Source organism: Melanotaenia boesemani, chromosome 9, assembly GCF_017639745.1.
Source record: "Melanotaenia boesemani isolate fMelBoe1 chromosome 9, fMelBoe1.pri, whole genome shotgun sequence".
Classification (NCBI taxonomy): domain Eukaryota; kingdom Metazoa; phylum Chordata; class Actinopteri; order Atheriniformes; family Melanotaeniidae; genus Melanotaenia; species Melanotaenia boesemani.
The window spans coordinates 23,510,540-23,536,380 of record NC_055690.1 but is presented as its reverse complement, the minus strand read 5'-3'; the positions used below and the strand labels follow the sequence as shown (position 1 = coordinate 23,536,380).

Here is a 25,841-nt window from a genome sequence, read left to right as displayed (position 1 = left end):
GTTATGAGTCATTGGTTGATGTTAATTTGCTGGTCAGACCAATCTAAATATCATTCACATTTTTAATATTTATAATAAGATTAAAATGATTGACGTACATGTGTGTTATTAGGCTAACCTTAGCTAATTATCTGTAATAACATCTGCACAGACTATTCTGTTGTTTTCATATGATTGTGTATTTGCAAACAAAGCAAGAAGTTGTTTTAAACTGAGAATAAGCATTATTGTAGGCCAAATTGTTTTAAAATGCTGTGTGTTGTTGAAATGCGACCGTTACTGGTTTCATCAGCCAGGTTGTGACCCGCAGTCAGCATCCCGGAGAAGATTACGACCGACAGAGGGGGTGTAGGTGAACGAACACAAACCCTCACCGCACATTGACGGGGTTTCAGCTTGCAGCGGTGACGCACTGTGAGCTTACAGAGCCAGCTCAGTGTTTATGTCCTCACACACACACTCACAGAGGTGAGAGAAAGAGACAGGGAGGGAGCCTCTCTTACCGGCTTTGTGGTTTTCATCCATTCCCTTGCGTTTTTAATTGCACCTGCTGACTCAGCCCGCTGTAGTCGATGATGCCGGTCTTTGAAAACTGAATTCAACTCCATTTATCCACCAAACCGGTAAGGCTGCCAAGTTTGTTTGTCTTCTCTTTTTTATACGTAGGAAGAAGAATGTCTGAAGCCGGACCGGGAGTGAAGTTTCCTCAGACTCATGGTTCTTGTGGGTCCTCTCTCTCTCTTGTCTGCCGTCATGATCACTTTTTATTTTATTTTATTTGTTTTTATTTATTTTTTAACACATGTTGGTAGGCTATATTGTGTAGGGAGAGATGTATTGCATATAAAAACAAATCAACTTTGAGTAAAAGAAAAAAAATTAAGTTTTAAGTCATGGAAGCATAATAAGAAAAGTGAATGACTGCATCTGAATTTGCTTCTGTCTGTTTTTCATAATTTGTATTTGCCTAATTAATAACCAATAAAAATTATCTTAAATAATAAAGCCTAATAACACAGGCTTATTGGTTTATTTTACACTGACTAGAAATTTATCAATCTCGGTATTAGTAATTTAAAGGGTTAACCTAATATCTGGCACTTGGCTAATTAAATAGACTTAGAGCTGTGAAACCTCCACGTGTTGTGCTCTCTAATGACAGCATAAGGGCTTATTTGAGGCAGCCTAGTAATGACCTCACATTCTCTCTTTTTAAAGGGGACAAGTGTCTTTTTGTAACAGTTCTATAAACAGCACCATGTCTCTGCGCAATGAGACATAACTCTCATCCAAACATTTGTCAACTTTCAGAAACAGCCATCACTGTATCGACTAATCGATTATTTTGAAGTCACTGTCAATCTGCTGCTTTTCCTCGTTAATAATACAAGCATTTTACAATCATTGCCATCTGTGTGCTTTTACTAACTTCTAAAGATCTGCATGCTCTATTTACCACTAGTTTATTGTTTGCTGATGCCCGCATGGCTACTTTTTTCTTCTTCTGTCAGCTCCAGGGCAGACTAGACACTGTGGTGACTTGTGTCACATCTCGTGGTACAAAGTGGAATTGCAGGGCATTACAGACTGCTCCTAATGGAGTGTGAGTGTGTGTGTGTTATATGTGTGTGTGTCAGTTCATTTTAAGTTGTGTCTTATCATTTCATGCTACACCATGTAGCAGTGATTTCAGCAGGATGTACTGCTGTGTAATGAGTCCACCACAATGAGCAATAAGTGTTACATACAAAGCACACATATGCTCACACACTTCATGTAAAGCTTTACCGGCTCACCATGATCCTAATTCAATGCAGTCAAAGTTACACCTAGTCACAGCTCAAGTAAAAACTTTTTTTCTTTTTTTTTTGCAAAAAGTACGGCCAAATACCAAAAGTTTTCCTAGTTTCACTGAACTGATCTGTCGTTTGCATAATCTGACTGACAAACAGAGGATCACATCTTTCCCTGTGCCCTCACCTTGACACTGTTTCATCTCTAAATGTGTGTAAGGGCATGTGGAAGTCAAAGACTTAGCTTAGCTTTAATTAACTCATCAATTTTGTCATCTGTCTACCCAGTCTTCCAACTAGTGTGGTTGGGAATTCAGCTGCCTGCCTCCCCAATGTCAGCCAGGCACCTCGGTGCCAAAAAAATTCCCCACTGCAACGGCTGGCTGCGGATCCTTATCCAAGCTGGCTCAGCGTACACACACAGAATGGGGGAGGGTTGGATAATTACATGGGGGACATGGACACAAAAACCTGGCATGAAGATTCAGGAAAGTTCAATTTTACAGTATCCAAGCAAATTGCAAGTCATGCTGCAGAGGTTTACATTAATTAGGCTCACTCTTTTGAAAGTCAGATTATAAAACAGTCACTTCAGCTCTTTTGTATCTAAAGTTTACAAGAGTATTGTCTGCTGATGTGTCATGCTTCAAGTTTTTCTTGTCCTTTGAATGATGTTTTTCTTACAAGCTATTTCCAGAATAAGCTATTATAACAACTACACACAGAATTGAATGTTATCTCATCTGTGGTAAAAATACAATGAAATAATTTGCAATCAGGTAAATTTGGTACTCTTCTTAAATACAGTTTAATACAGTGTATCTAGCCTGTCTGGCTGTGTACTTTTATTAAATATTAAATATACTGTGAATAAATGTGCTTTTTTATAACTTAAAGAATTCAATGACAGCTTTATCCAAAACTGCTTGAAATAGTTTTTTTCTCCATTTACTTAAAGAACTCACTGGGTAACACATACGCATGATGCTGGCCTGGTGGCTAGTTTGGCATGCCTCTAATAAAGACTGAGAGCAGCTCTCCAGCTAACAATATTTTTCAAGCAATCAGAAAAAAAAGAAAGTGAGTTAAAACAGTGTTTCAGATAACATGGGACATAAAGTATGGCATGTAGTTTAGTTGCTCAAATACATATATTTGGTTCCCTTTCAGCAAATACAGACCCAACTTGGCCTGATAAACTTTCCCATGTGTCTCCCATCTTACTTTGCCTCCCTACTGTATGCTGTTCAATGATACAGTCTTAAAATTATATAAGAAAAAGGAAAAAGAGAGCAGATGTTCTACCCACACAAGCCGGTTTTTGTTGATGTAAAGCAACTCTGAGCGTAACCTCAGTCTGCTAACTGAACTCGCCAGAGACCAGCCACTGGCTTTTCGCTGCCAGAGCAAATCATACACCAGCATGTCCGGGTTGATCTCTTTATGACAAGGCACAATTGAGTGACACTGCGAGTGTTGTTTTGTGTAAATGTGTGTGCGTGTCATGTTTTGGAGAGGATCCATGAAATCCCTCATGTTTGAAGTGCTACAGACATGCCTTGTTTCAAAACAACCGCTGAGTAATGGCAATGTAGCCAACAATGCAGGCGACTGAACCTCTCGTCTCTTGTAGCACTTTTATAGTTATTGAATAAAACACAAAACGAAGCATATTTAGATCCATAAATATATGTGAGCTATGTTTGTGTCGGTGGTCAGGATCTATGTTGGGGGCAAATTGCAGGGTTTCAAAATTATGTTGTTTTGTATAACTGCATAACTAATTATTCCCACCCCCCCACCCCCTCTCACACACACACACACACTCCCACAGACACACACACACACACACACACACAGTTTTTCAGAGATTATTTATACAATGTGACTTTATATGTGACTGGCAACAAATCTAGCAACTTTTTCTGGTGTTGTTTGAGACTTTTGAAGAATGGTGCGAAAGCACGTATAGTTTACTCTTCTTAATGAGGAGCAGGTGGTGCTAAAGGCCCCTCCCCCATCCAAAAGTGTTCACTAGAGCGGTGGTTTTCAAACTTTTGGAGCCATAACCCCCAAGATAAAATACATTGGTGCAGTCATCCTTTAAATGTGAGGCTGGACAACTGTCAGAATCTTCACAAATAAGGAGGATAAAGTGGTTTTTGGTAGTTCACCGCTGTGACAAGGCACCTACATGCCCAATATCAGCTTTATTCGCAATGATAATGTCAATTTCTCCTGAATTTGTGTAGTTAACGCGGGAGAGAAAATACACCACAATGCCCTAACACTACGCTAGCACATTTTACCAGCATCAGCTGCGCCGACCAACCATACTCAGACGCAGAGCGAGTATAAATTCAGCTTAACTTTCTCTGCCCTGACATTCCCCCTCCCCTCTGACCTGTGCTGTGTGTCAAACCAGCTGATGACCTCTGTTCGTCGCTCTCTTCCCCTCTCTAGCTCGACCTTAAAGAGGGCACGCTGTTAACACAGTGCTGTAAACAGCACCAAGTCTCTGCACAATGAACTCAACTTTTAATAGCCATCGATGCCACTTCAACTAATCAATTAGTATATATACATACGTGTGTGTGTGTGTGTATGTATGCCATCTATATTTTGTATAACTAAATATAGATGGGAGAAAAAAATCCTGTTTGCTTCATCTGAGTTCAACATCTGAAACAGATTCTCCAGTGACTTAAACAGTACTTTGCTGAATCCTCCTTATTTGTTTCACAAATAGAGATAACAATTTAGAACTGCTGTTATTCCACTAATTATACATTGTCTGTGAAAATGGGACTTGTTTTGTATGTGAGCCTGTGTGTGTGCCCTGACACAGTATGAGTGTACATGTAGTGAATCATTGTTTAAGGTGTTTGCAACATAATGAGTTGATTTACATCCTCTGCTAATGATGGTGGTGATGTAAGGGAAAATAGCAAACCTTGAAAAACAACTTCTCTGCTACATGAAACTTTGATTGCCCCATTGGATCCTTTTAGTGTTGTTTTGTAGTCAGAATTGGTTTGTGGTTAACTTCTGGTGGGCTGAAAAACACCAGTGTCCTTGTCTCTTGGTGAAAATATTTTTGTTTTGTTTGTATTATTTTACGCATTTAGTTGATGAATTTTCTGAGTAATATTGCAGCAAAGCATGTAATAGACTTGCCTTTGCCATCTCTCTGAAAACAGACGCACATAAAGGATGCAGAACACCGACAGAAGGCTTTGTTCATATTCATATTTAACACAAAACATGAGTGAGGCTTTAGAGATGAGGTGAGAAGCTGGGTCATCCAGGAGGGGCTCAGAGTAGAGATGCTGCTCTTCCACATCTAGAGGAGTAAGATGAGGCTGCTCGGACATCTAGATAAGCTACCTCCTTGAACACTGGTGTTAGGTGTTTTAAGCATGTCCCATAGGGAAAGCCCGATAACAAGCTGGACGGCCTATGTCTGTTAGCTGGTCTGGGAATACCTTGGGATCCTCCTGGATAAGCTGGAAGAAGTTTCTAGGGAATAAGAAGTTTAGGCCTGTATACACCACATTTCCATGCAAAACGTTTTCCTTTTCATATTTGAAAAAAAAAAAAAAAAAAAAACAACATTTACACATCAACAGAATGACAACTACTGTATCTCCGTGCAGGGAAAAATGCAAATAGGAACAAAAACGATGTAGTGTGCATGCCGGGCCTCTAGTAGGCAGTGAAACTTTGTAACAACACAACCTAGGTGTGTGCCACTTTCTCAAAAGACCGGGAAACACAACAACAGAAGCATTGCGTTAATGTTAATTGCATAAATGTTCTACCTGAAATGGGTTTTGCTTCAACAGACCAGATAAATTAAAAAGATGTAGCAGGACAAACATGACACAGAGGTCTGCCATTGTTGTTGTGCATTTCGCGGGTTAAGCAAGATCTGAGTGCGCAAGTGCAAGATGATGTGAAATACATCACCGTTGCCCAAAGATTTTGATCCCAGTTTACACTGACGGGACTCGCCTTTTCACTCTGGAGGCCGTTGTCAGATCGCCACAGTTTTATCCACCCAAAACTCAGTTACTGTGTAAACATAAGGTCAGAATGCAAACAAACTTTAGCATTTTACTGCCTCTGCGTTGTGGTGAAAACAGGGCCTCAGGCTTCCTGCTTAAGTTGCTGCCCCTTGACCCGACCTCAGATAATCGTTAGATAGATGGATAGAATTCCTCTAAGCAGGTAAATCCTTCTGTCAGTTTTCTTTTTATTGAGTTTAGGGAGTTGCATGTAGATTTCACACTTATAATGTGTAAGCTAAAACACAACATTGAAAAGGAGTCCTCGTCTGAAGTGTTAACTTAGAGTCATGCCAAGCTTGCTACTTAAAATGTACAGTTTTTAAAGACAGAATGACCTTAAACTTTAAATAAATATAAGGGTAAACTCTTTTGCAGACTAGGATCAAATGGCATCTATCAGGCTCCAACAAGAGTCAGTGTGAATGTTATAATTTCTTTTAGTGAACACAATAGCTTTTAGCTATCTCTGCATAAAACTTTTAACTGGATGCTTGTAATGACCCAAAATCAAGCAAACTATTACAGTTTTCTTTGTGTGCATGGTTCATTTATGAGAGCTGCAGTGACAACTCATTTTCTGTGTGGTTCTTCATCTACCACTTCCCTCTCTTTACTTCTACTCTCTCTGGTCAATTCCACTCTCTTGTTTCGATTAGTAATGTCTGAGAAACAATGTGCAGCAGAGACACAAGAGAAGCCTGGTAAGTTTCTGCTGGTGTACAGTTCCACTGGAAAACATGACGAATGACATCGCACCAACCCAAGGACAGGGGGATAACAAAAAAAAGAAGTCAGTGAGGAAAAACGTAGGGGAGGAATGACACCTGCTCAGTTATCAGACATGCTCCCTCCCCATAATGAGACATTGTCTAAGCACTAACGTACAAAGTGCTACCGTTAATCAGCCTTTCAGTTGCAGATAATGGGCACCTCCATGAAGTCAAACAGAGGGTATGCTTCTTCCTATCACGTCCATGTCATACACGTGCACATTATCCTCTCAGTCCACGAAATGTCTGATGAATAACAGAGTATAATTACCTTAAACCTTTTTTTTGCCACCTCAGTTCTTTTTCTATTATATTTCATGCCTTGAACCATTAGGTAACTCTCATGTGCATCACAATGAGGTGTTCCCCATTGCTACAACGTGGTGTGTGACCTTGTGATCTTAAAAGGTAGCCATTATCAGTATGGCCACGTCAAGCCTACTAACATCTTTTTTTTTTTGTATGCATAGACATGAGAACTAGCTTAAAAACTAAAGTGAATTTATACATATTTGTTCAACATTAATCTTTGCTGTGGTGTTAGAAAAAGCACAATTTTTGAACAAGGAAACAAAGAAAAAACAAATCTAACTGTAATAGCTTTTGATGAGGGCTGACCTGGCCTAAATAAAGCTGTAGAGTTTATTGTATAATGCTGTACAGTTATATAATATTGGTTTAATTATATCACTAAAGGAGTAAAGTCTGAAGGCCAGTTTAGAAACAGCAGCTGCTTCAACACTCAGTATGACTTGATCCCAGTCAGTGCAACAAAATGAGATAGGGAATACAGTCCATACCTTCATAAAACCTCAGTCTCACATGTCGGTCATGTCCTTTAAATGTATTTGGGTTTAGGTTAGGCAAGTAAAAACTGCCTGAATAAAGTTCAAGACACATTAGGAACTTGGGAAAATCCTTAATTGTCTAATTGCAAACACTTAACGTATAGTTTCAGGTAAATAATTGACTGGTTAGATGAGCTGTTGGTGTCAAACTTTTTTTTCTTTTTTTTTTTTTACACGCATTAAATAACACTCAACTACCCATGGTTCATTTTAGTGCCACTTATACAGTAGCCTTTGACTAGGAAACTATTTTTATGACATATAGGCTAAATAACTTTCAAGCAGTGAATATTTCTTTAAGTCCTGTCCACAGTTCATACAAGTTACCTTAAAACACACTCAGTTATTTTTATCATTTATTTTTGTTTTTGGAAGCAAAGTTGGACTGTGTCTGAAAACCCAAGAAATCCAAGATAGCTATAATGAGAAATAATATCAGTCCTAATGAAGGTGTTGAGTTGAACTGGGGCCAAGAACACAGGTCTAAATCACAAGAGTTAAAGTGACAATCTATAGCAATGTCACGACCAGTTAGCAGCTCATCATTTGCTGTGTTCATCATGATCGTCCATGTTAGTCTTAGAACTTGAATGCAGTAGATCTATCCGTATAACTGAAATATCTTTTTGTGTCTAGATTTGACTTTAAACAATTAAAATAGTCTTGTGTCTAACCAGAAACCTCGACTATGCTTGACAGAGCAAGCTCATTGTTTGGAAGTCAGTAACGTGGTGGCTTGACCCATGATCTCCCCTGCTGCTCAGTCACCTCAAACTGAAAGGCGAGAAGTTCCACTCATTCTTGTGTTTCCGCTTTTGTGGTTTCTTCCTTCCTTCACAGCTTCATCCAGGAGGATTTCTCAGCTCAGCTGCAGGATGACATCAAGGAGCTAGAAAAAGCTCTCAGACACTTTTAGCTTGTCCTCCCCTCCAAAACCACCACAGAATGGAATAATGTCCATGTTTTTGTTATGCCCTGACCATTACTTCTTTATTATTGCTATTTTTAGCCGCTCTAAGCAAAACAGAAAATGATTTATCATCCAATGTTCTAGTGACTTGCTAACTGTCTGTGTCAAACACTAGCTCAGAGGTTAGGGTAATAACTGTTTTACAAAGTTTAGGAAAAGTCACAACACTCTTCTGTCTTGGCTTTGATGTGTTTTTTTTATTTTTATTATCTTATCCTGTCATGCTGTTTTGGTGCCGTTACGTAAAATGACGAAAGCACTGTGGGTGTTGGTGTCTGTTGGCATCTTTGTTGTGTTTGCTGAGATATTCTGAGAGGTGCTAATGTCCTGTTATATCCTGTTCTTCCTCCTCTTTAGTCTCCTCTCAGTTTGTTTCTTTTCATTTGTCTGTCTTTTTCCTCCCTTCATCTGCCCCTTCAAACCACACATCCATCTAACTGCAGCCTCCAAACCAAAGCACATGGCAGACACAGGCGTGAAAAAAGAAGCATTCCAACTATAAAATGCAATTACAGGATTGACAGCTCAGACATGCCAGTGACGGCAGGAAGAGCACGTGGAAGACGAGTAAACTGGTTCAAGGATGTAAAACTTCATTACAGCAAGCAGACAAAAACCTCTAACCTCTATGGTTATGTAATATGTCAGTTGAAAGCTATTGTAAGGCGGACTCCACAATGCAGTTTATATTCTCAATTTGACCACAAGTCCCATTAAATGACATTAATCACCATGTTACAAAAACAACTTTCAATGGGGGGATGTACTAAACAGAAAATGAAAAAATTTCCACTTCACACGTCAACTATACATCTATGCCACATACAGACTTGGCATACCAAACAGGAATTTAATAAGTAGTAAAATAGTAGTAGTAAATAGTGGTAGTAAATTTAGACCTCAGCCTGACCTGTGGTCTTAGAGTGGAATCAAAAATTATTCCAAAAGTTGTGTTACTCATGCCATGCTTACACCACTGTCTCATCTTTCCTTCCCTATTGTGGGTTGCTCATATTACCTTAAATATTACAACAGTATTGACCCCAAAGAAAACCCTGTGACTACTGAGAGATGTAACTGACTGAGAAGAAACAACAGCATTTGCAGCTCTGCCAGTGAAACTGATAGCAAAGTGAATCAGTAGTTCTGGTTTGGGCATCTATCAGTCCAATCATCCATTTTCTATGCCCACTTATTCCAATGTAGGGTCACAATGTGACGCAGCGTGGATAAAAATGATGACTTCCAACTGCAAGGGTATGGTTTTTGTCATGAAAAAGGTAGATTGCTCAGGCCAGGCTGAGAGGAGTTGTTGCATCATTGAAGGGGGTATGTGTCTCTGGGTCTTAATTAGAAATGGTAGAAGAACAGAGCAGAAAATTGATTTTAAAACTGGAACAGCGTCCACAGTGATATGAACATACAGTCTGTCTCAGTGAGGAGAAAGCTGAGCCATAAGTAAAAGCTGTAGATTTACCTGTCAATCTACTTTTCAGCCTTTATCTATGGCCATGGGCTGTGGATAATTACTGAAAGAATGCAATTGTGTCAAAACTGGTAAAAAATAGGTTTCCCCTAAGGTGTAATTAGGCTCACCCATGAGTTGTTGTCAGTTTAGTTTGTCTCCTGCATTGGTTACGCTTGTAATTTGGTCCGTTTTCAGGGAGCTTAGCTATCCGTCACTTGATGCAGAAGAGCATTACCAACCAAAATCGTGGGGGCAGTGCTGACCAGAATAGCTGCCATGCGACCAACGAAGGATCCAAACATGAGAAGAAGAAGATCTGTAAGGGAACAATGAAGCAGAAGAAGAATGAAACAACTTCATACCGCCTCCAAATGGTGTCTGAAACTGACGTTGGTGCGCGGGAATGAACTCTGAACTTGAACACTAGTGGAGGAATTGACTTAACAACCATGGCAACGTAAAAGACACGTGGAAGTATAAGGATAGCAACGTGTGACGTGTGAAACGCTGTTTATGTACGTAAGGGAGCATAAATGAGCTTTAAGACTGTTGCTCTTGCAACTCACAAATAAGTGAGAAAATGGATGAATGGATGGATTTGTTGAACTTGGAGCTCTGCTCTATGTTAAAAGTAAGAGTGGCACTGAGTGATGGGAAGGAAAGCACATTGGGTATTTGAAGAAGCACAGGGCTTTGCATGGACAGTCACGTGCCTGTAGTGCCAATGGAAGGCTCACATGTGGCAGTCCCCATTGTAGTGGGTTTGTGGGGAAAACCTCAGACAAAGTGGATTAAAATGCAAATACATCACATTTACAGACAGTGTTGGCTTCGGTTGCCTGGCTGTGAACTTCTGAAGTCAGTGGTTAGGCAGTTGGCCATGCTTTCACATATTTTTTTATTTTTATTTTTATTTTTATTTTGAGTACATTCTTGCTACATGTGTTGCTTCAGCATGCACCATTAGGTCTTTCCTCTTAATAATCAACAACTGAAGCAACATGTATTAGATTTATAAATGCTAAACAGCAGAAAAAGATCTTTAAGCAGACATTTGTGCTCTGAAGGATTTTTCCAACAGGTTTATGTCGTATTCTGACTTGAACTTAGAAAAGCATTCTGCTGCTGTATAATGGTATCAGAATACATACATTAATCACACAATAAATAATTTTATAACACTCTGATCCAGTTTGAGTACAGTTGTTTCAGTGAATGCATATCTGGAAGTCAAGTGAGGTTCTTTGTGGAAAGTCAGCATTCCTCAACCCCTGCAGCTCAGTCCAATTTGTCATTTGACACTTTCCAAAAAAAGCGGTATTTAATTGTGGGTCCCATTTTTGTTTTGCTCTCTCTATCATTGTCGTTTTTATTGATCATTTCTTCCCTTTTTCAGCTGTGTATGTGCACGAGGGTGCATATTAGCAAATGCAGACATATGTGCGCGTGTCTGACTTGTAATTAGCTTCTTGCTCTGGTCTGTATGGCATTTTAACAAATACTTCCATATATATCCTACTATCAGCCTGAAATTTAAGCAATGTTACTCCCTGCCAGTTTCTCTTCTTTCCGTTTCCTCCCTCCATCTTTTTTTCTGTATTTTTCTCCCCTTGGACCAGATTGGGCAGTGCCCTTCAACCCTGTGCCCTTTTTTTTCCAAGTTAGTGGTTTTACTGTGCTCGCTTTATCTTTCTCTTCCTCCCTAACATTATGCATCAGAAGCCTGTTATTGAGAACCTTGGAATGAGGACTAAAATCATAAAGTCATTACATTTTTTTTTTTTTTTTATTGTTTTGTTTGTTTAAGACCCAGCCTGGTGTTGGGTGGAGATAATGCCATTCCAGATGTTTAAATGTTCTTTGCACATCAACTCTCATTAGGCAAAGATAATCTTGCTAAGCATTCACTGCACATGTAAATATGGACTATGGTACATTTATGTACTTACACTACGTGAGTGTTGCTATTACACAGCACCAGAGTAAATGTGTTGAAGTGGAGAGGTGTTGACTTACTTCCTAACTAATGTTAAAAAACTTGTGTTTTTTCTGCCTGCTCAAAGGTAAAGAGCAGTTTAAAGCAGCCTCACCCATACACACACTCATAGCTTTAGTTGTGACCGAAGGGGCATGTCTTGAGGCATCAGGGGTGTGTCTGTGGTCAGAGTGACAGTATAAGACATGGCAGGTACTCTGAGTTTTCCATTCAGCTACACAGACTTTTGTGTAACTGAGTTTTGCCTCATTTCTGCAACTTTTTCTTTAATTGTATCCAAGTGTTGAATCTCTATCACAGATCCATCCATATTTTTAAATTTACATTTTCTAGTTCTTCTTTTTCAATTAAGGTTTTCCATTCTCCAAGGGCAAGGTTAAATCAAGTGTTTGTGTTGTTCTTAGAGAATTGCAAGAAAGTCAGAGCATAGTTGAGTTTGGTTCTGATTCAGCATTTGTAGCAGGCAAGCATCCTTGTTGTGTTGCCACAGCAACTGTGTCAGTCACTGCAAGCCTGGGGTAAGTATCCTTTCTGATCATCTTGTATCATTTTTCTGTCATCATTTGACCTTTTTGTTATGTTTTCCTAACAAATTTTATTTAAGTGCCTCTTGTGTTTTTATATCAGTCTATTTTGGGAAAAAAAAACTTTTTCCCTTTTTTGTCGTATTGAGCAGATACAAAAGGGGAAAAAAACAAACATTCTATATTAATTCTTTAGCATATTATGTTGTGTCAGTCATAACACAAACATCTAATGTTTCATAATCACAACGACAGAAGTCATACAACATAAATCTGGGATTAATTTCTTTTATTTTAAAGTTGAAACTCCACCACTAATTACCTGCTGAATGGTGGTGTCTCTGCTGAAATTACTAATGTTGAGTGGATTTACAGTCCTGTAATTGTGGTTATAAATGAAAGTGCATTGTGGGGAAGTTTCCTTCTCCATACATTACTGTTTAATCTTGTCATTTGCTAATTTAAGTGAGCCACAAGGCACCAGATAAACGTAAAAATGCAACATTAAAATAGCTGCTTGATTAATTGTAATAGCCTTGACAACTGTATAGGTTATTACATATTCAGTCTTTTATATGCTCTTTTTAAATTTGCTCTTGGATACAATTCAAAGACCTGTTTTAAAGTCACTTAAAATCTTGCAAATCTGGAAATTAAGATAATACAAAAAGTCTCAAGATTAGTTGCAAGACCGACTTATCTTTAACACTTTAAAGATGAAATCTTATTTTATATATTATCATGACAAGTTTCATTCAACAGTTAAAATATCTCAATAATATATCAAAAATCGATGGCAACGTGTATGTCAGAATGTTATAAATGCAGCTGAAACATAAGTTTAGTAGATAATATTTGACCTTAGGTAGAAAAATCTGTGAAGGATAGTGATAAATTTCTGTGGTGCACATCTTTGTTTAGATTACCTTAATCCACCAAGTAAGATTTGTTTATCAGACTCACTCTAATACCTGGACATTCCAGGGACAGCTATTGTCAAGTACTGAGAAAGTCAGCATGTGTCGGCAAATAAATGTGCTGCAGAATGAATCACTGCACAAAATATGTCTGTGAGCAGTCCAAATATAGCCAGTGAAAATCCCTGCCTCATTCACAGCTGTGCATAAAAGGCCCTGATTCATGTTAAATGTTATTTACAGCTTGTGCGACTGCTCCTTACCTCCCTGCCACCAGAGTCACTGCACTCTTGAGAAGTCGGAAAAATGACTCAGGTGTTTTTTGCCATGTGTTCTTGAGTGGTTTTCATGTGCTGTATGTGTTTGGCTGTAAACTGAGTTGTCATATGTTGCATTTTATATTTTTCCTATCTGATATGAAAAAGTTTGTTGTCTAAAGATCCTTCTAAGTGCAAGTTTAGTGTGATGCCAGGTTTCTCTCTCTTTTTTTCTCTTTTTTATACAGATAATATATTTGTGTATTTTTCCCCATTAACCCTTTTGCTCAAAATCTTTCTCGTAGATCATATGCTCATAGAAGAAAACATTGAAGAAGATGAGGAACCACCTTTGCTGCTCAGCTCTCATCCTTCTTGCGGTAATATTCATCATATTGTATGTATTGGTGCATAGGTTGTTGCACCTCCACTTACTTTTGTTTGTGTGTGTGTCTTCCAGGTTTTTGGCTGTGGTGGGACTGCAGTGGTGCAGTGTCTGTTGGGGGAAGGGTGTGTGTGTCCTCAGTGTCCTGCAGGCCAGGAGCCATCCAAGGTGAGACAAAAAAGTGAAATAGAAGGAGTATTCAATAATGATAATGATTAACTTCTTTGTTCTTTTAAAGACTTGTTTTGTCTGCTTAAATAGTGCAAACTTTCTCCTCATTTTCTTAAATGATTGCAGTCTCCCCTTGTGTTGTAAATCCACTTGTGTAGGTGCATTGACAAAACATTGACATTACGAGCCACATTATTCAATTCCAATTAAAAACAGGTCAGGTTTGAAAATTCACTGTCATAACTACACGTTTCTTAAATGAAATTTCCACTAAAATGGCACACATCTGGAGTGGATATCAGTTTGCAAGCAACACATGTACAGTGTTAACAACAATAACATAAAGTTGTATTTGGAAGACCATTCTGGAGTTTAGTTTGAGACACAATTCAGAAATGAAGGTTACCACATGAAATTGATGGATAATAGAGGACAGCAAAAAATTGCCCACCTACAAATAAGTGTATTGGGATAGACAAAAAAAGCTAGGCTGATAGCATTAGCTGTTTTAGCATCTGTTGCTAGCATTGCTGTAGCGGAGCAGTGACAGCCATGTGTAATAGCAAAAAGCTGCTTGAGTCCAGTACGAGTGTCTTTACTGATGTCGTATAAACGTATTGGATCTAGTATAACACCACATACTGAAGAGACACAAATGAGATTTAAAAAAATTGGAATTGACAATCAGATTTCCATGACTGTCCAGTCCTTGAAAAAATAAATAAGATTCACCTCAACAGAAAGAAATATTTTTGAGTTTTTTCAGCCTTTTAAGGAGTTAAAGTGTTTATTTTAAAATTAGCGTGTTTAACTCCTCCATTTCCTTTCTTTTTAACTTGTGTTTTGTCAATACATATTAAGTTCTTAGCTCCATCAAGTCCACAAATACAGGCAAAACATGTATGACACTTATTTGTGACCATCATTACAATTAAATGATCATTTGCTACTCAGATAATTGTAATTATTGTAAGAAACTGATCATGTGAGAGTATAAAGATAACTTACTTGCTATGTACTTAATATAAGCATTGAATAGCCCTTTGTCAGCACCATCTTGAAATTTACAAGTGTTTTCTTTCTCTTGAGGCTTGTGGGCAGATCCAGAGCCCAGCAGATGAAGTGCTATGTCAGTTGTGCCCACCTGGAAGCTTTTCAGACACATTGGATACTGAAATCTGCCAGCCACATACTTCCTGCAAGATCCTTGGCAGAAAAGTTGTAACCTCTGGCACTGCGACCTCAGACGTCATCTGTGGAGACTGTCTGCCTGGGTGAGGACTACTGGTCTGTCTCTTTGGCAATCTACTGTACCTTGCTTGTTAGTCCACCTACAGTTCAAACAAGCTGTAGGCCTTACTTTAAAAAGGCTTCACTCCCACATTACAGCTCCTAAACTTTTGTCCTAAATTAAGCTGTGTAATTTTCTCTCTGTAGAAAACAAGAAAACACATGCCCACACACATAAACACACACACACACACAGGCCAGAGCAGTATGTCATTCACCACAATGGGCAGGCAACATCAGGAGCAAGATTCTATTGGACATAACATGCCACAGGCTAAAACCGCCGATTCATTCTTAGATTGTCCCTCACGTTTCTCACTCTATTCATCTCTTTAATTATACTCGTTTCTATTCTTTCCTCATCATTTGCAGGTTTCACGTCATTGCCACAGGGCAAGTTTCCACCCTCAGCCCCTGTGTAAAAAGTAAGCATTCTTGTGATTCTCTTCATCTGTTCTTGGTGTAAACTAAACCATGTTTCTATCACCCCTTGTCCTACTAATCTTCTCCTTTTTCTTTGCAGATTCACGTGTCAGAATGGTCCGCACGGTGGGGAAAGGTCCATCTGGTGGAGCAGGAGGACCAGCCAACAGCACAGTGGTACGCAGCGCAGAGGAAAAAACAGCAGAGTACGCTGTGTTCGCTCTGGTGCCCATCTTCTGTGTGATGGGCCTGTTGGGCATCCTCATCTGCAACATCCTGAAAAAGAAGGGATACAACTGCACTGCTGAGAAAGAGGGAGGAGATGAAGAGGCTGTAACAGCCCAGAAAGAAGGTGAGAAAGATAGAGGAGAAATTGGAAAATGAATGTAGAAAGTGGCAGAGAGAGAGTGCTTATTGAAACGTCTCCCATAAAAGTACTAAATTAGCCAATGAACATGCATTCATTGCGGTCAAGCGCTGTATTTAGTGAAGATAAAGCTAAACCAAGCTTACAGAGCTGTGCTTTTATATGCAGCCGCAGTCTCTGCTGATCTGTGATGTTACTGCATGTGAGTCTACTGGGAGGCTTTTTATCTCAGCTCTTGTGAACTTTGACCTGGCGGGAGCCATTACATGTCATGCATGCTGTGTGTTATTTTTGTAAGTTTCCTGTTTGAAGAGGAGTAAAAACGCATTCCCATCAACTCATTTGGCCTCTGATGTCAGAGAGAAGCTAACCTAGGTAAGCAAATCGAAAGAAGAATAAAATAAACCACAGAGCAGAATCGAAAGAGAACTAAATGTCTATCAATGGAAAATTTAAGGGAGTTTAGATTGAAAGAAAAACTTAACACCCTTAGGGGATCAAGCTGTAAAATAAATATTGAATTACCACACCCATTCACTGTAGCTTATACTCCTTTCTAACAGTGCACAGTTAATTCTGAAGAACCCCTATGAACCAAATGTCACTTAAGACAAATTATTATACTGTAATGTAAAGCAAAAATATATCTGTTTATGCCTCAGTCCACAGTAAGCTTCTTAACCAGGCATTACACTCTGCTGCTTCACACTCTGTCCAGGCAGTCGGAACATATCATCTTCACTTCCCTGCAGCAGTCAGACAACATACGTGGCTCACAGTTACATTTAGTGCTCAAGCATAAAGAGATTTATAGGCTAAGCTGGCTTTTTCTTTACTCACCTGACAGTACAAAGCTCATGGAAAAGCCGTGTTGTGAAAACCTTTTCTGTAATTCCAAGCATCAGGACGTCAGATGACAGCTGCAAGCTGAACAGATCAGAAGCCTGTCACGCGAAAAAACTCTTTACATTTACACAGCAGCTGCAACAATTGACAATCTGCCAGTAAAAGTTAAATTATTAATAATTAAAACTGCTTAGTTGACTATAGAATATGTGTCTTTCTCACAAAATGCTTAACATGTGCTGCTTTGACACTTTTTGGACACTGTTGCAAACTAGTCATGAAGAGTTTTTGATTTTCTTTATTATTTAATACATTACTGTAAAATTTTGAGCTACTCCTCATTTCTCTTTTATATTGCTTTGAAAATTGAAAATTTATACAATTTATGTAATCATTTGCAAACATAAAAAGAAAAAAACGGTGTATAAAACAAAAACATTTTTAGTGGACATAGTGGAGGCCAGGGGGAACTAAAGCCAGCAAATGTGATTTAAAACCACCAGCATGATCTTCAGGAGAAAGAGTGGGTGGTGTAGATGTCAACCATCTCCACTTTAGAGTTGCCTTGGTCTTCTCTTCTTTAAATACTTTGCTGTAAAACTTAAGTTTTTCTTTACCTAAAGAGGAACTCCCCAAATGTCCATCCCTCTCATAGCTCATTTATCCCCTCCTTCTACTCTCCATTGATCTAATTTTGTGGCTCTCGCTCTACTGCCTTCATCTGAACATGACACTATCCCTCCATCTCTCCTTTCCCAGCAAAATCAATAATTCAATCAGGTCTTCAGCACATTGTTTATGTCTTCAGTTTCATTCTCCTGTTTCTGACTCTCTCTGGATTGCTTTCTGTTCTCATTTGGAGACGTTCCTCATCTGTCCCGTTCTCCAGGAAGTGGAGGTGCCTTACCACAAAACACAAAAGCCCTTTACTTGGAAAACTGGATCCAAGTCTCAATGAGAGTGACAAAGAAAAAGTTGTCTGTGATTTCAACTGTACTGAAGTGAGAGTAAGCAGGATAAAGGATAAGAGAAGCGAGCAGAAGTAGAGTCTCAATTTAAAGAGGATCATAGGAAAGGGAAGGAGGTAAATGACACGCAGCATGAGAAATAGCAATAAAGCAGTGGTTAACTAGTTAGAGGAGACCTGCAACGTATCACAGGAAAACTTCTGTCCCCCCCCCCCTCTTCTTGTTATGTAGCAGTCATTGAGGTACATATTTGTAGTCCTTTGTCATATCTATCTGTTGTCCTGATGGGGGTAAGGTCAGAGAAACTTCTTACTCCAGCACCTTTCTCATCATCTCCACTCAGGGGGAACACTCCTGGGATGCATTACAGCAAGCCAAGCTTTGCTCAGCAGGGCTAAAGTCAAACTCTGCAGTAGTGGTTCTGACTATCCACAGCTGCAGACAGAAAGGTTTTCATCATTGGAGAGTGCAATGATAGCAAAGAAACAGCAAAGTTAATGTAGAGATACAGAAATGGCTAATGTGGGGTTGTGAGCTGAAGTAAAGACTGCTGCATTAAAATTAAAATTAAAATGACTTTTTAAAACTCTGACTCTCACATGTTGAACTGAACAAACTGAAACTCTAGATTTCTGTCTGTATGTTTATACAAATAAAAAGCAACTGTGCCCTTCTTATCTACTTACACAAAAGTATAAAAATAACACAAATGGTAAATGGTTGATACACTACTGTTCAAAAGTTTGGGGTCACTTTGCCATGGGATTCAATAGGGAAGTGACCCCAAACTTTTGAACAGTAGTGTACATGTTAATCCTTTGGTTATTAAAGGTAACAAATAAATAAATATACAAACATGAAAACATATTGAGATGTCCATATATTGTTTCTACCAGAAGTATTGTGTTTTCAGTTTCAAAGGGACACAATATTAGTACAGTGAACATGATGCATGTTACTGCTGGCACATTATGGCCCATGTCGGTGCACTGATAAGGATGGACATGGATGAATGAACAGCAAAGAATAGATATGCCTCCATGGCAACCCCCTCACTATCCCATAATAGCACAGCACAGTGAGGAGAGAAGAGACAGATGAGGAGGCCAGAACAGACTCGCTCAGCAATTATGCTCCATTCAGTACTGCTGAAGCACACAGAGCTCAATGCATATGTGTGTGTAGTTCACTGTGGTGATGTACCAGACCCCCTAATACCAGGTGACACCATGTTTCTGTGTGCAACAGAGCCAAATGTGAGTGTATAGTTGCAATTGTACTTTGTGTGTGTGTGTGTGTGTGTGTGTGTGTATTATTTCTGTCTCTGTTGCATCAGCAGCATTGGGTCGTTGTTAGGACATAACAATAGCACTGTCTGCACAGAGGCTGTTGCTATGTAAAGATAGAAGCATCAGTTTCACGCCCTGTAATGCTCAATGACTGAAAAAAACAAAAAGAATAAAAGAAAAGCCAGAAACCAGTGTGATATATTTCAACACTTTATTAGAAACCAATGACAGAAGAAATGAATGGACAAGAAAAAGGATGTCTACACTAGTAAAAATCTGTTAAAGTTAATATTTTTAATTCCTGTCTTCTTTATTTTCTGTAGGTAACAATTGTCCCTATATATCCGACGACCTGAATGAAGACACCATCAGTGTTCTGGTTCGCCTCATAACTGAGAAGAAAGGTTTGTGTCAAGCTCATACCGACAATGATGTCACATGTATTCTGGTGTGGTCAGAGCATTTCATCTGTTGTGTGTGTGTGTGACGACAGTATGGCATCACACAGCCAAAGACGCTGTCTCTATTGCGGTCCATTCTGTAGCTACTTGTAAACTCATGATAGCAAAAGGAAAAATACTGAAATTATGTTAGGTTCATCTTTTCAACACCACAATCTTGCAATATGACTACATATTTCCAATTTGTTTTTAGAAATTATAAGACTTTGTGCTCCATTCCCTGACACTTCATTCATTTAAAAACCTCTAACATTTTTATTCTAATGAGTGGAATGAAAACAATTAATTGAGTAGTCAGTGTTATAAGTGAGTCTTGTTTTTATGTTTCAGAAAATGCTGCTGCACTGGAGGAACTGCTGCTGGAATATGAGAGCAAACAGATGAGCAAAGGCTCATCAATCAAGTATGTGACCACACACACTTACATACACTGACACACCCACAAATCATCATAGGCTTTCTCTCAGTCATGCTGCTTAAGGTCACAGTTAACAAGGAGGCAAGGGAGGTTTGGGAGAGGAAGAGACAGTGAGGAGTTAGGAGGCAGGCTCTTGCCAAGAGGTTTCCAATAAATCTGTGTGTTTGTGTGTGTGTGTGTGTGTTTAAATGGCAGGATGAATAGGCAGCAAGAGGCAGATGAAACTTTACATTTTTGCTGTTATTCTTCTGCACACACTGCAAAAATTAATTTATATCTTGCACTCGGGCTATGTCAGCTTGACAGTAAACGTTAAACACATTTTGTCCCATTTTGACAAAAACAGAAAAGGTAACTTAAGATAAAAATCTCTACACTTCAGACCATGCTGGCTACATTTCCCGAGTTGAGGTTTGATGCTAGGCAGTGACTCACCCCCACAGGTCTGAAGCGAGCGTCTCATGCAGTCCCAGCAGCTGTCTCGTCATGAGGCTTAAACAGCCAGTCTGTTACTAAGCTCACTGGCTGTCACACAGCTTGAAGTCACACAATCTGCATGATCATGTGTAGTTGTGGTTGGAGCTTGGGTTGTAAGCTGTGGTATTAAAATTGCTCAAGTAGTCAGAATTTAATCTAACAAGTCCAATAACATGCTGCTTCATACCACAGTCTACGCCACTCTGTTTTACTTTAAGGTTTACATTACAACCCTGTTTCCAGAAACATGGGACTCTGTGTAAAATGGAAGTAAATAGATTGCAAGTAACTTAAAGTCTATATTTGATTGGAAATATCACAAAGGCAACATGAGAAATGTTTAAACAGGGAAATTATATTGATTTATTTTAGGTTTTCAGCTAATTTTGAATGTGATATCGTTGACTCTCTTAAAATGCTCTGCAGCATGTTTACCAATGTGTTGCATCAACTCGTGTTAAAGCAACCATCTGCAAGTGTTTGGCCTTTGGGAGCCCTATCACTGTAGTTTGCACAGGTCTGGGATGCAGAGACACCATTTCAACATCTGGATTCTTTCACTGAACAGCCATTATGCTTTAATTGTCCTACAGAAATAGACAAGGCATTCCTTGCATGAGATCTGGCCTGCATATGTTGCTCCTAAGACTGTGTGATTTGTTCAGCTTTAAGGATTAGTGCTCATGTCATATGCATTAATGCGCTGCCATCTACCATCTCAGATTCTAACATTTGGATTGCACACTGACAACAAGCCATGCTCTCCTCCACTGGACAGTTTTCCACTTTGCATCAGTCCTAACTAGATTTTTTAAAGCTTCTTTTATTAAGAAACATTATACTTGATTATTTAAATATTACCCCACATTATTTTTCAGATTTATTAAGTTAAGAAGCCCACTTTAGGATGAAGCCCTTTCTAGGATGTTCTTATCATGTTATCAACCTGTTCCTGATTCATGAGATTTGAGACTTTGCATTATACAACAGTTACAGTCTTTCTTTGTTCTGTTTGTGTGGCATCAAATTGAAAATTAGCACACATTTATTACTTTTTTTAGATTAAGCATTTGATTTTCTGCTGTTTTTATTCACGCTTTGCACAGTGCCCCAGAAAACCAGGTTGTTCTTTTTCAATTTTATCACTTGCCATATTTAAACCTTGTGTTCTTCAATCTTTTTTCGCTTCCTTGCTGATCCACTGACCTGGTTCTGACTGAAGTTAATCTTACCATTATCACACAATGGTAACAGGATCCAATTCATTTCAGTTTGTACGCTACGTGTACAATAGTGGGCGGTCTCAGGGACCTGCAGAGCTGTGCTGTTGCTCAGCGGGTCCACCGAAACACGTGAGCTTTAGATTCTAGAACATTCTGATACACACACACACACACACACACACACACACACACAAACACACACACAATATCCACACATATTTCTGGAAACCTTTCACATGAGTGTGTGTAGGCAGATGTTCTTCATGGAGTTATCTGGGGCCCCCACGGGTCACCTACCAAATACTATAGTAGAAACATACAGCTGCATTCACCTATTTTGCTCTGCCTTTTTTTGTTTGAAAGAACAATGGAGAGAAACAAACTAAAGACCTTAGCAGAGACAAACTGTTCCGTTCAAACTAAAATGAGCCGTATTAAAGCCTAAGGCTGGAGATGCTATTTGGAGTGTTGTACTCAGTCCACCATTACGCTTCCTTATTTAGAAACAACATTTTCTAATCATTTATATTGTGGCACCCTGATGTTGCTTCATCAGATAATATGGGCAAGACTCTGTGCTGACATGCATATTCACCTCTTTAAACCTCTTTCTATAAAAACTGGTCTGTTGTATGGTGTATGGATCAGCTACATTTATGTAATGCCTATGAATATCCATTTATACTTCTACATCCAAGCTAGTATAGTTATTGTCTGCATTACTTTGTCAGAGAATATGTAAATTACAAAAGAACTTATATCATTTCCTGTGTTTCCTCCCCTCCAGGTTCCCGATGCTGTCTCCTTTGTCCACCCTCCGTTCCCTCCCAAAGCTTTGCTCCCACCAGTCCCACCTGCACACCATCTCTGGCCTCTCTGGTCTGGCGCCAAAACACGGTTACCGTTGCTCCCGCTGCGCCCAGAAAAAATGGCCCCCTGTCCTAATTCCTCCTCTAGATTCTCTCAAAGATCCCCTGAAGCCTCCCACAAGCCTCATTCTGCCCTCTTTGGACCCACCTACCGACCTACTACAGCAGAAGAGTCCCCTGCTTGGAGGAGTGTGCGTAGACACGCATCGTACACAAGCTCTTGTTGTGCCAAAAACTGTTCAGGACAAAGTGGATGGGAGTGAAGTAAAGGAGAAGAAGGAGGGAGAGCACACAGTGTTGTCTGTGGGGAGGTAAGTCCAATTAAGACTTCTAACAGAGTTGGACATTTCTGTATCTGTGTGTGTGTGTGTGTGTGTGTGTGTTTCACTGGTTGCCGTAATTATCTGACATCAATGATGGTTAAAACCTGATTATGTGTTTTGCTGAATTCACAGATTTCAAGTTGCTCACATCCCCGAGCACAAGCCTAGCACCTTGGAAACCAAGATATCATCTCAGGAGCAGAGGAACTCCCTGTTTGGAGGCAAACACTTTTCTTCATCATCTGGATTCAGAAGGTAAAACTTTGAAAATGTTCACACATCTGTCAAACAAGCTGTTTGTCTTTCTCACTCTTTGTAACCTCCTGATCTAAATAGTTTTAGAACAGTTAGTGTGGATAAATGTTAGCATACAGGAAAAGTATCACTTTAGCAGACGAGTTTCTCAACAACAGTTTGGAAAATTAACTTCTTCTGTCTGGACCTGGTCAGCTATGAACGCATGTAGATCCTGGAGCGGAGTCAGGATTTTTCAGTTTGCTTGTTATCACAAATAATTTGTTTCATCATGTTCTTTGGTTGAAAGAAACCCTTCAGTGGAAAACTGTCCTTCATTTCAATGAAAATCAGAAGTAATGAGATCACTGTGAAATGTCATTACTTTACTATTAAATGATAAAGCTGCTCATTAACATTTTGTCTTTTCAGATGAAGAAACAAAAGAGATGCTGTATGATGACACTACCTCGCAGAAGACGACCTCATCATTCAGTTTAACTGACTAATCTAATCCACTGACTTTGAGAAAACCGAACGTCTTCCTGCTGGAAGACATTGTTTCAGGTTGTGTAATTAGGAACATAACTGTATTTATCATTGAAAAATCACGAGTGGATTTCTGCTGCTTCACTGTCCCGATCCAAACAGAAACTGCTTTGAAAAGCCTGTTGGAACCATGCAGAGGACAGATTTCCTTTAAAGCTTTGTGATAAGAACACTATCACTAACTGTCACCAAAAGGTACAGATGTAAAATCACCTATGGCTACCAATCAAAATGCACCAGTAGTCCTCCCAAAATGCAGAGTAGAGGGCAACACATTTTGCTGAGAAAAAGCATAAATATCTAATTTACAAGCAAGCACCTTAGAAAAGAGGAAAACATTAAGTTGTCTGCAACCAAGTGCCACATTGAGTGTGAACGTCTTCATGAGCAAGACTGAGCTGCGCAGCAAGTCTGGCTCATTCTTCTCTTTTGCTCACACAGAAACTGCGGGTGAGCTGATGTTTTAGACCTTTAAGATGTTGAATGTAGTCTTAATAGAACCTTACTGCATGCACTGAGTTTAGTTATCTAAGAAAAAGTCAAATCCTGAACCCTATTTTCCCACCTTTTAGGGCCTATATGATTAATAAAAATCAAATGGATTGGAATCAGCCCAGTATTCAACAAGAAGGTCATAAACAACAACTGTGAGACAGCTGCAGTGTAAATCAAGTTGTTCTTTTCATTATCTTGCTATGCTTTTTCTAAATGGATGGCATTTGAACTAAATAATTTGAGTTTATAATATTATTTCCATTGCTTCAGGGTAGCAGTCAAAATGGTCATTGTAATCATGATGGTATGTAACCTGCATACCTGAAGGTTACAGTTACATGTCAGATGTGTATTAATCTCTGTAAGATGCACCATCCATAATGTTGTGACACATATAGATTTTTTACTGACTACCTTGGATGGCACTGCAGCCATAATTATTCAATGTAGAACTTGAGTCAAGTATCTATTTTCCTATTTATCATTTAGTCTTTTAAAGATGGAAAAACGGTGCCCAGGTTAAGATATAAAGCTATTTTTCTTCTGAAATAAAAACTTCAGTAACTTTTAGCTGTTTAAGACTAAAGCAGTTAAGCTATGGTCAACATTTGTTTTTGAGAGGCTATTTTCACAGTTAACACTGTTACTCAGTGGCTTATCATTTGAGCCATGAGATTAAAAAAGAAGTAAAAATGTAGAGAAAGCTCAGTTTTGTAGACCAAATGTAAATACATGTACATATGTAAATATGGGTGGGAACATTTAATACTATGTGAGGCGATCAGTTGATCCCCTGTGATGGGAAAAATAACTGCATGGCATGAGTGAGAGGCATCTGTCATTGCAATTAAGCTGAATTGCTGATTGAACTTAACCAGATTTATGTTATTAGTCACCTTTGGGTTGAACATGTCAGTGTTTTTTCTTTTGCCTCTGCAAATACCTGATAGTTTTCCAATATTATCACAAATTATAGACATATACTCACACTGCACATGGCCAGACTCCAGTTATTCAATCTCTATAACTGTAGAAATCATTACAGATTTATCTTCTGAAGTTAATATAAAATATTAAAAAACAACCTGTTGTTGCAGAGAATTGGTGGTTAAAATGCTTCAAAGTCAAGCAGCTCTGCTGGCTTCAGTTTACACCCTGTTTTAAAAGTGTGTGATGGCGTTTTAACCACCCTTTATTTTCTTATTATGCAAACATGTCTAAACAACAGGATATGCATTGGCTGAAGTTACAGTAAAATGTTTATATTTAATCTGATTTTAAAACTATAATAGTTATTATTAAATGTTTTCATGCTGAAGTGTTGCTGGTAGGAAAGAGGTATAAAAAAATCATCTCATCAGATTTGCAGCATTTATTTATATCATATTACATTTTTCTGTATTATGTTTTTACTCTTGAAATAAAGAAGTGTATTTTAAA

General features: G+C 38.9%; 1 protein-coding gene across 4 annotated transcripts; it reads left to right on the top strand.

The window, feature by feature from the left end:
- The first annotated feature begins 332 nt into the window (after positions 1–332).
- On the top strand, positions 333–25,794 carry relt (RELT TNF receptor). 4 transcript variants are annotated; one of them, XR_006011430.1, is made up of 12 exons: positions 333–623; positions 13,919–13,993; positions 14,074–14,166; positions 15,259–15,443; positions 15,832–15,884; positions 15,983–16,234; positions 19,676–19,756; positions 20,144–20,216; positions 22,719–23,111; positions 23,256–23,378; positions 23,790–24,356; positions 24,479–25,794. XR_006011430.1 is itself a non-coding variant. In XM_041993903.1 (11 exons), exons 2-11 carry the CDS (start codon positions 13,952–13,954, stop codon positions 23,791–23,793), a joined length of 1,299 nt encoding a protein of 432 aa, XP_041849837.1. In that variant the 5' UTR covers positions 333–623; positions 13,919–13,951; the 3' UTR covers positions 23,794–25,794. The 4 variants fall into 4 exon arrangements, 3 of the variants coding, with proteins under 3 accessions (XP_041849837.1, XP_041849839.1, XP_041849838.1); XM_041993903.1 differs by having other exon boundaries at positions 23,790–25,794; XM_041993904.1 differs by lacking the exon at positions 333–623 and adding an exon at positions 12,213–12,433 and having other exon boundaries at positions 23,790–25,794.
- Positions 25,795–25,841: the final 47 nt, after the last annotated feature.

Coding starts and splice junctions, on each gene's coding strand:
- relt (XM_041993903.1), top strand. CDS start 13,952: ATGAGGAACCACCTTTGCTGCTCAGCTCTCATCCTTCTTGCG. Junction 13,994..14,073: donor CAGCTCTCATCCTTCTTGCG/GTAATATTCATC, acceptor TGTGTCTTCCAG/GTTTTTGGCTGTGGTGGGAC. Junction 16,235..19,675: donor TGTAACAGCCCAGAAAGAAG/GTGAGAAAGATA, acceptor TATTTTCTGTAG/GTAACAATTGTCCCTATATA.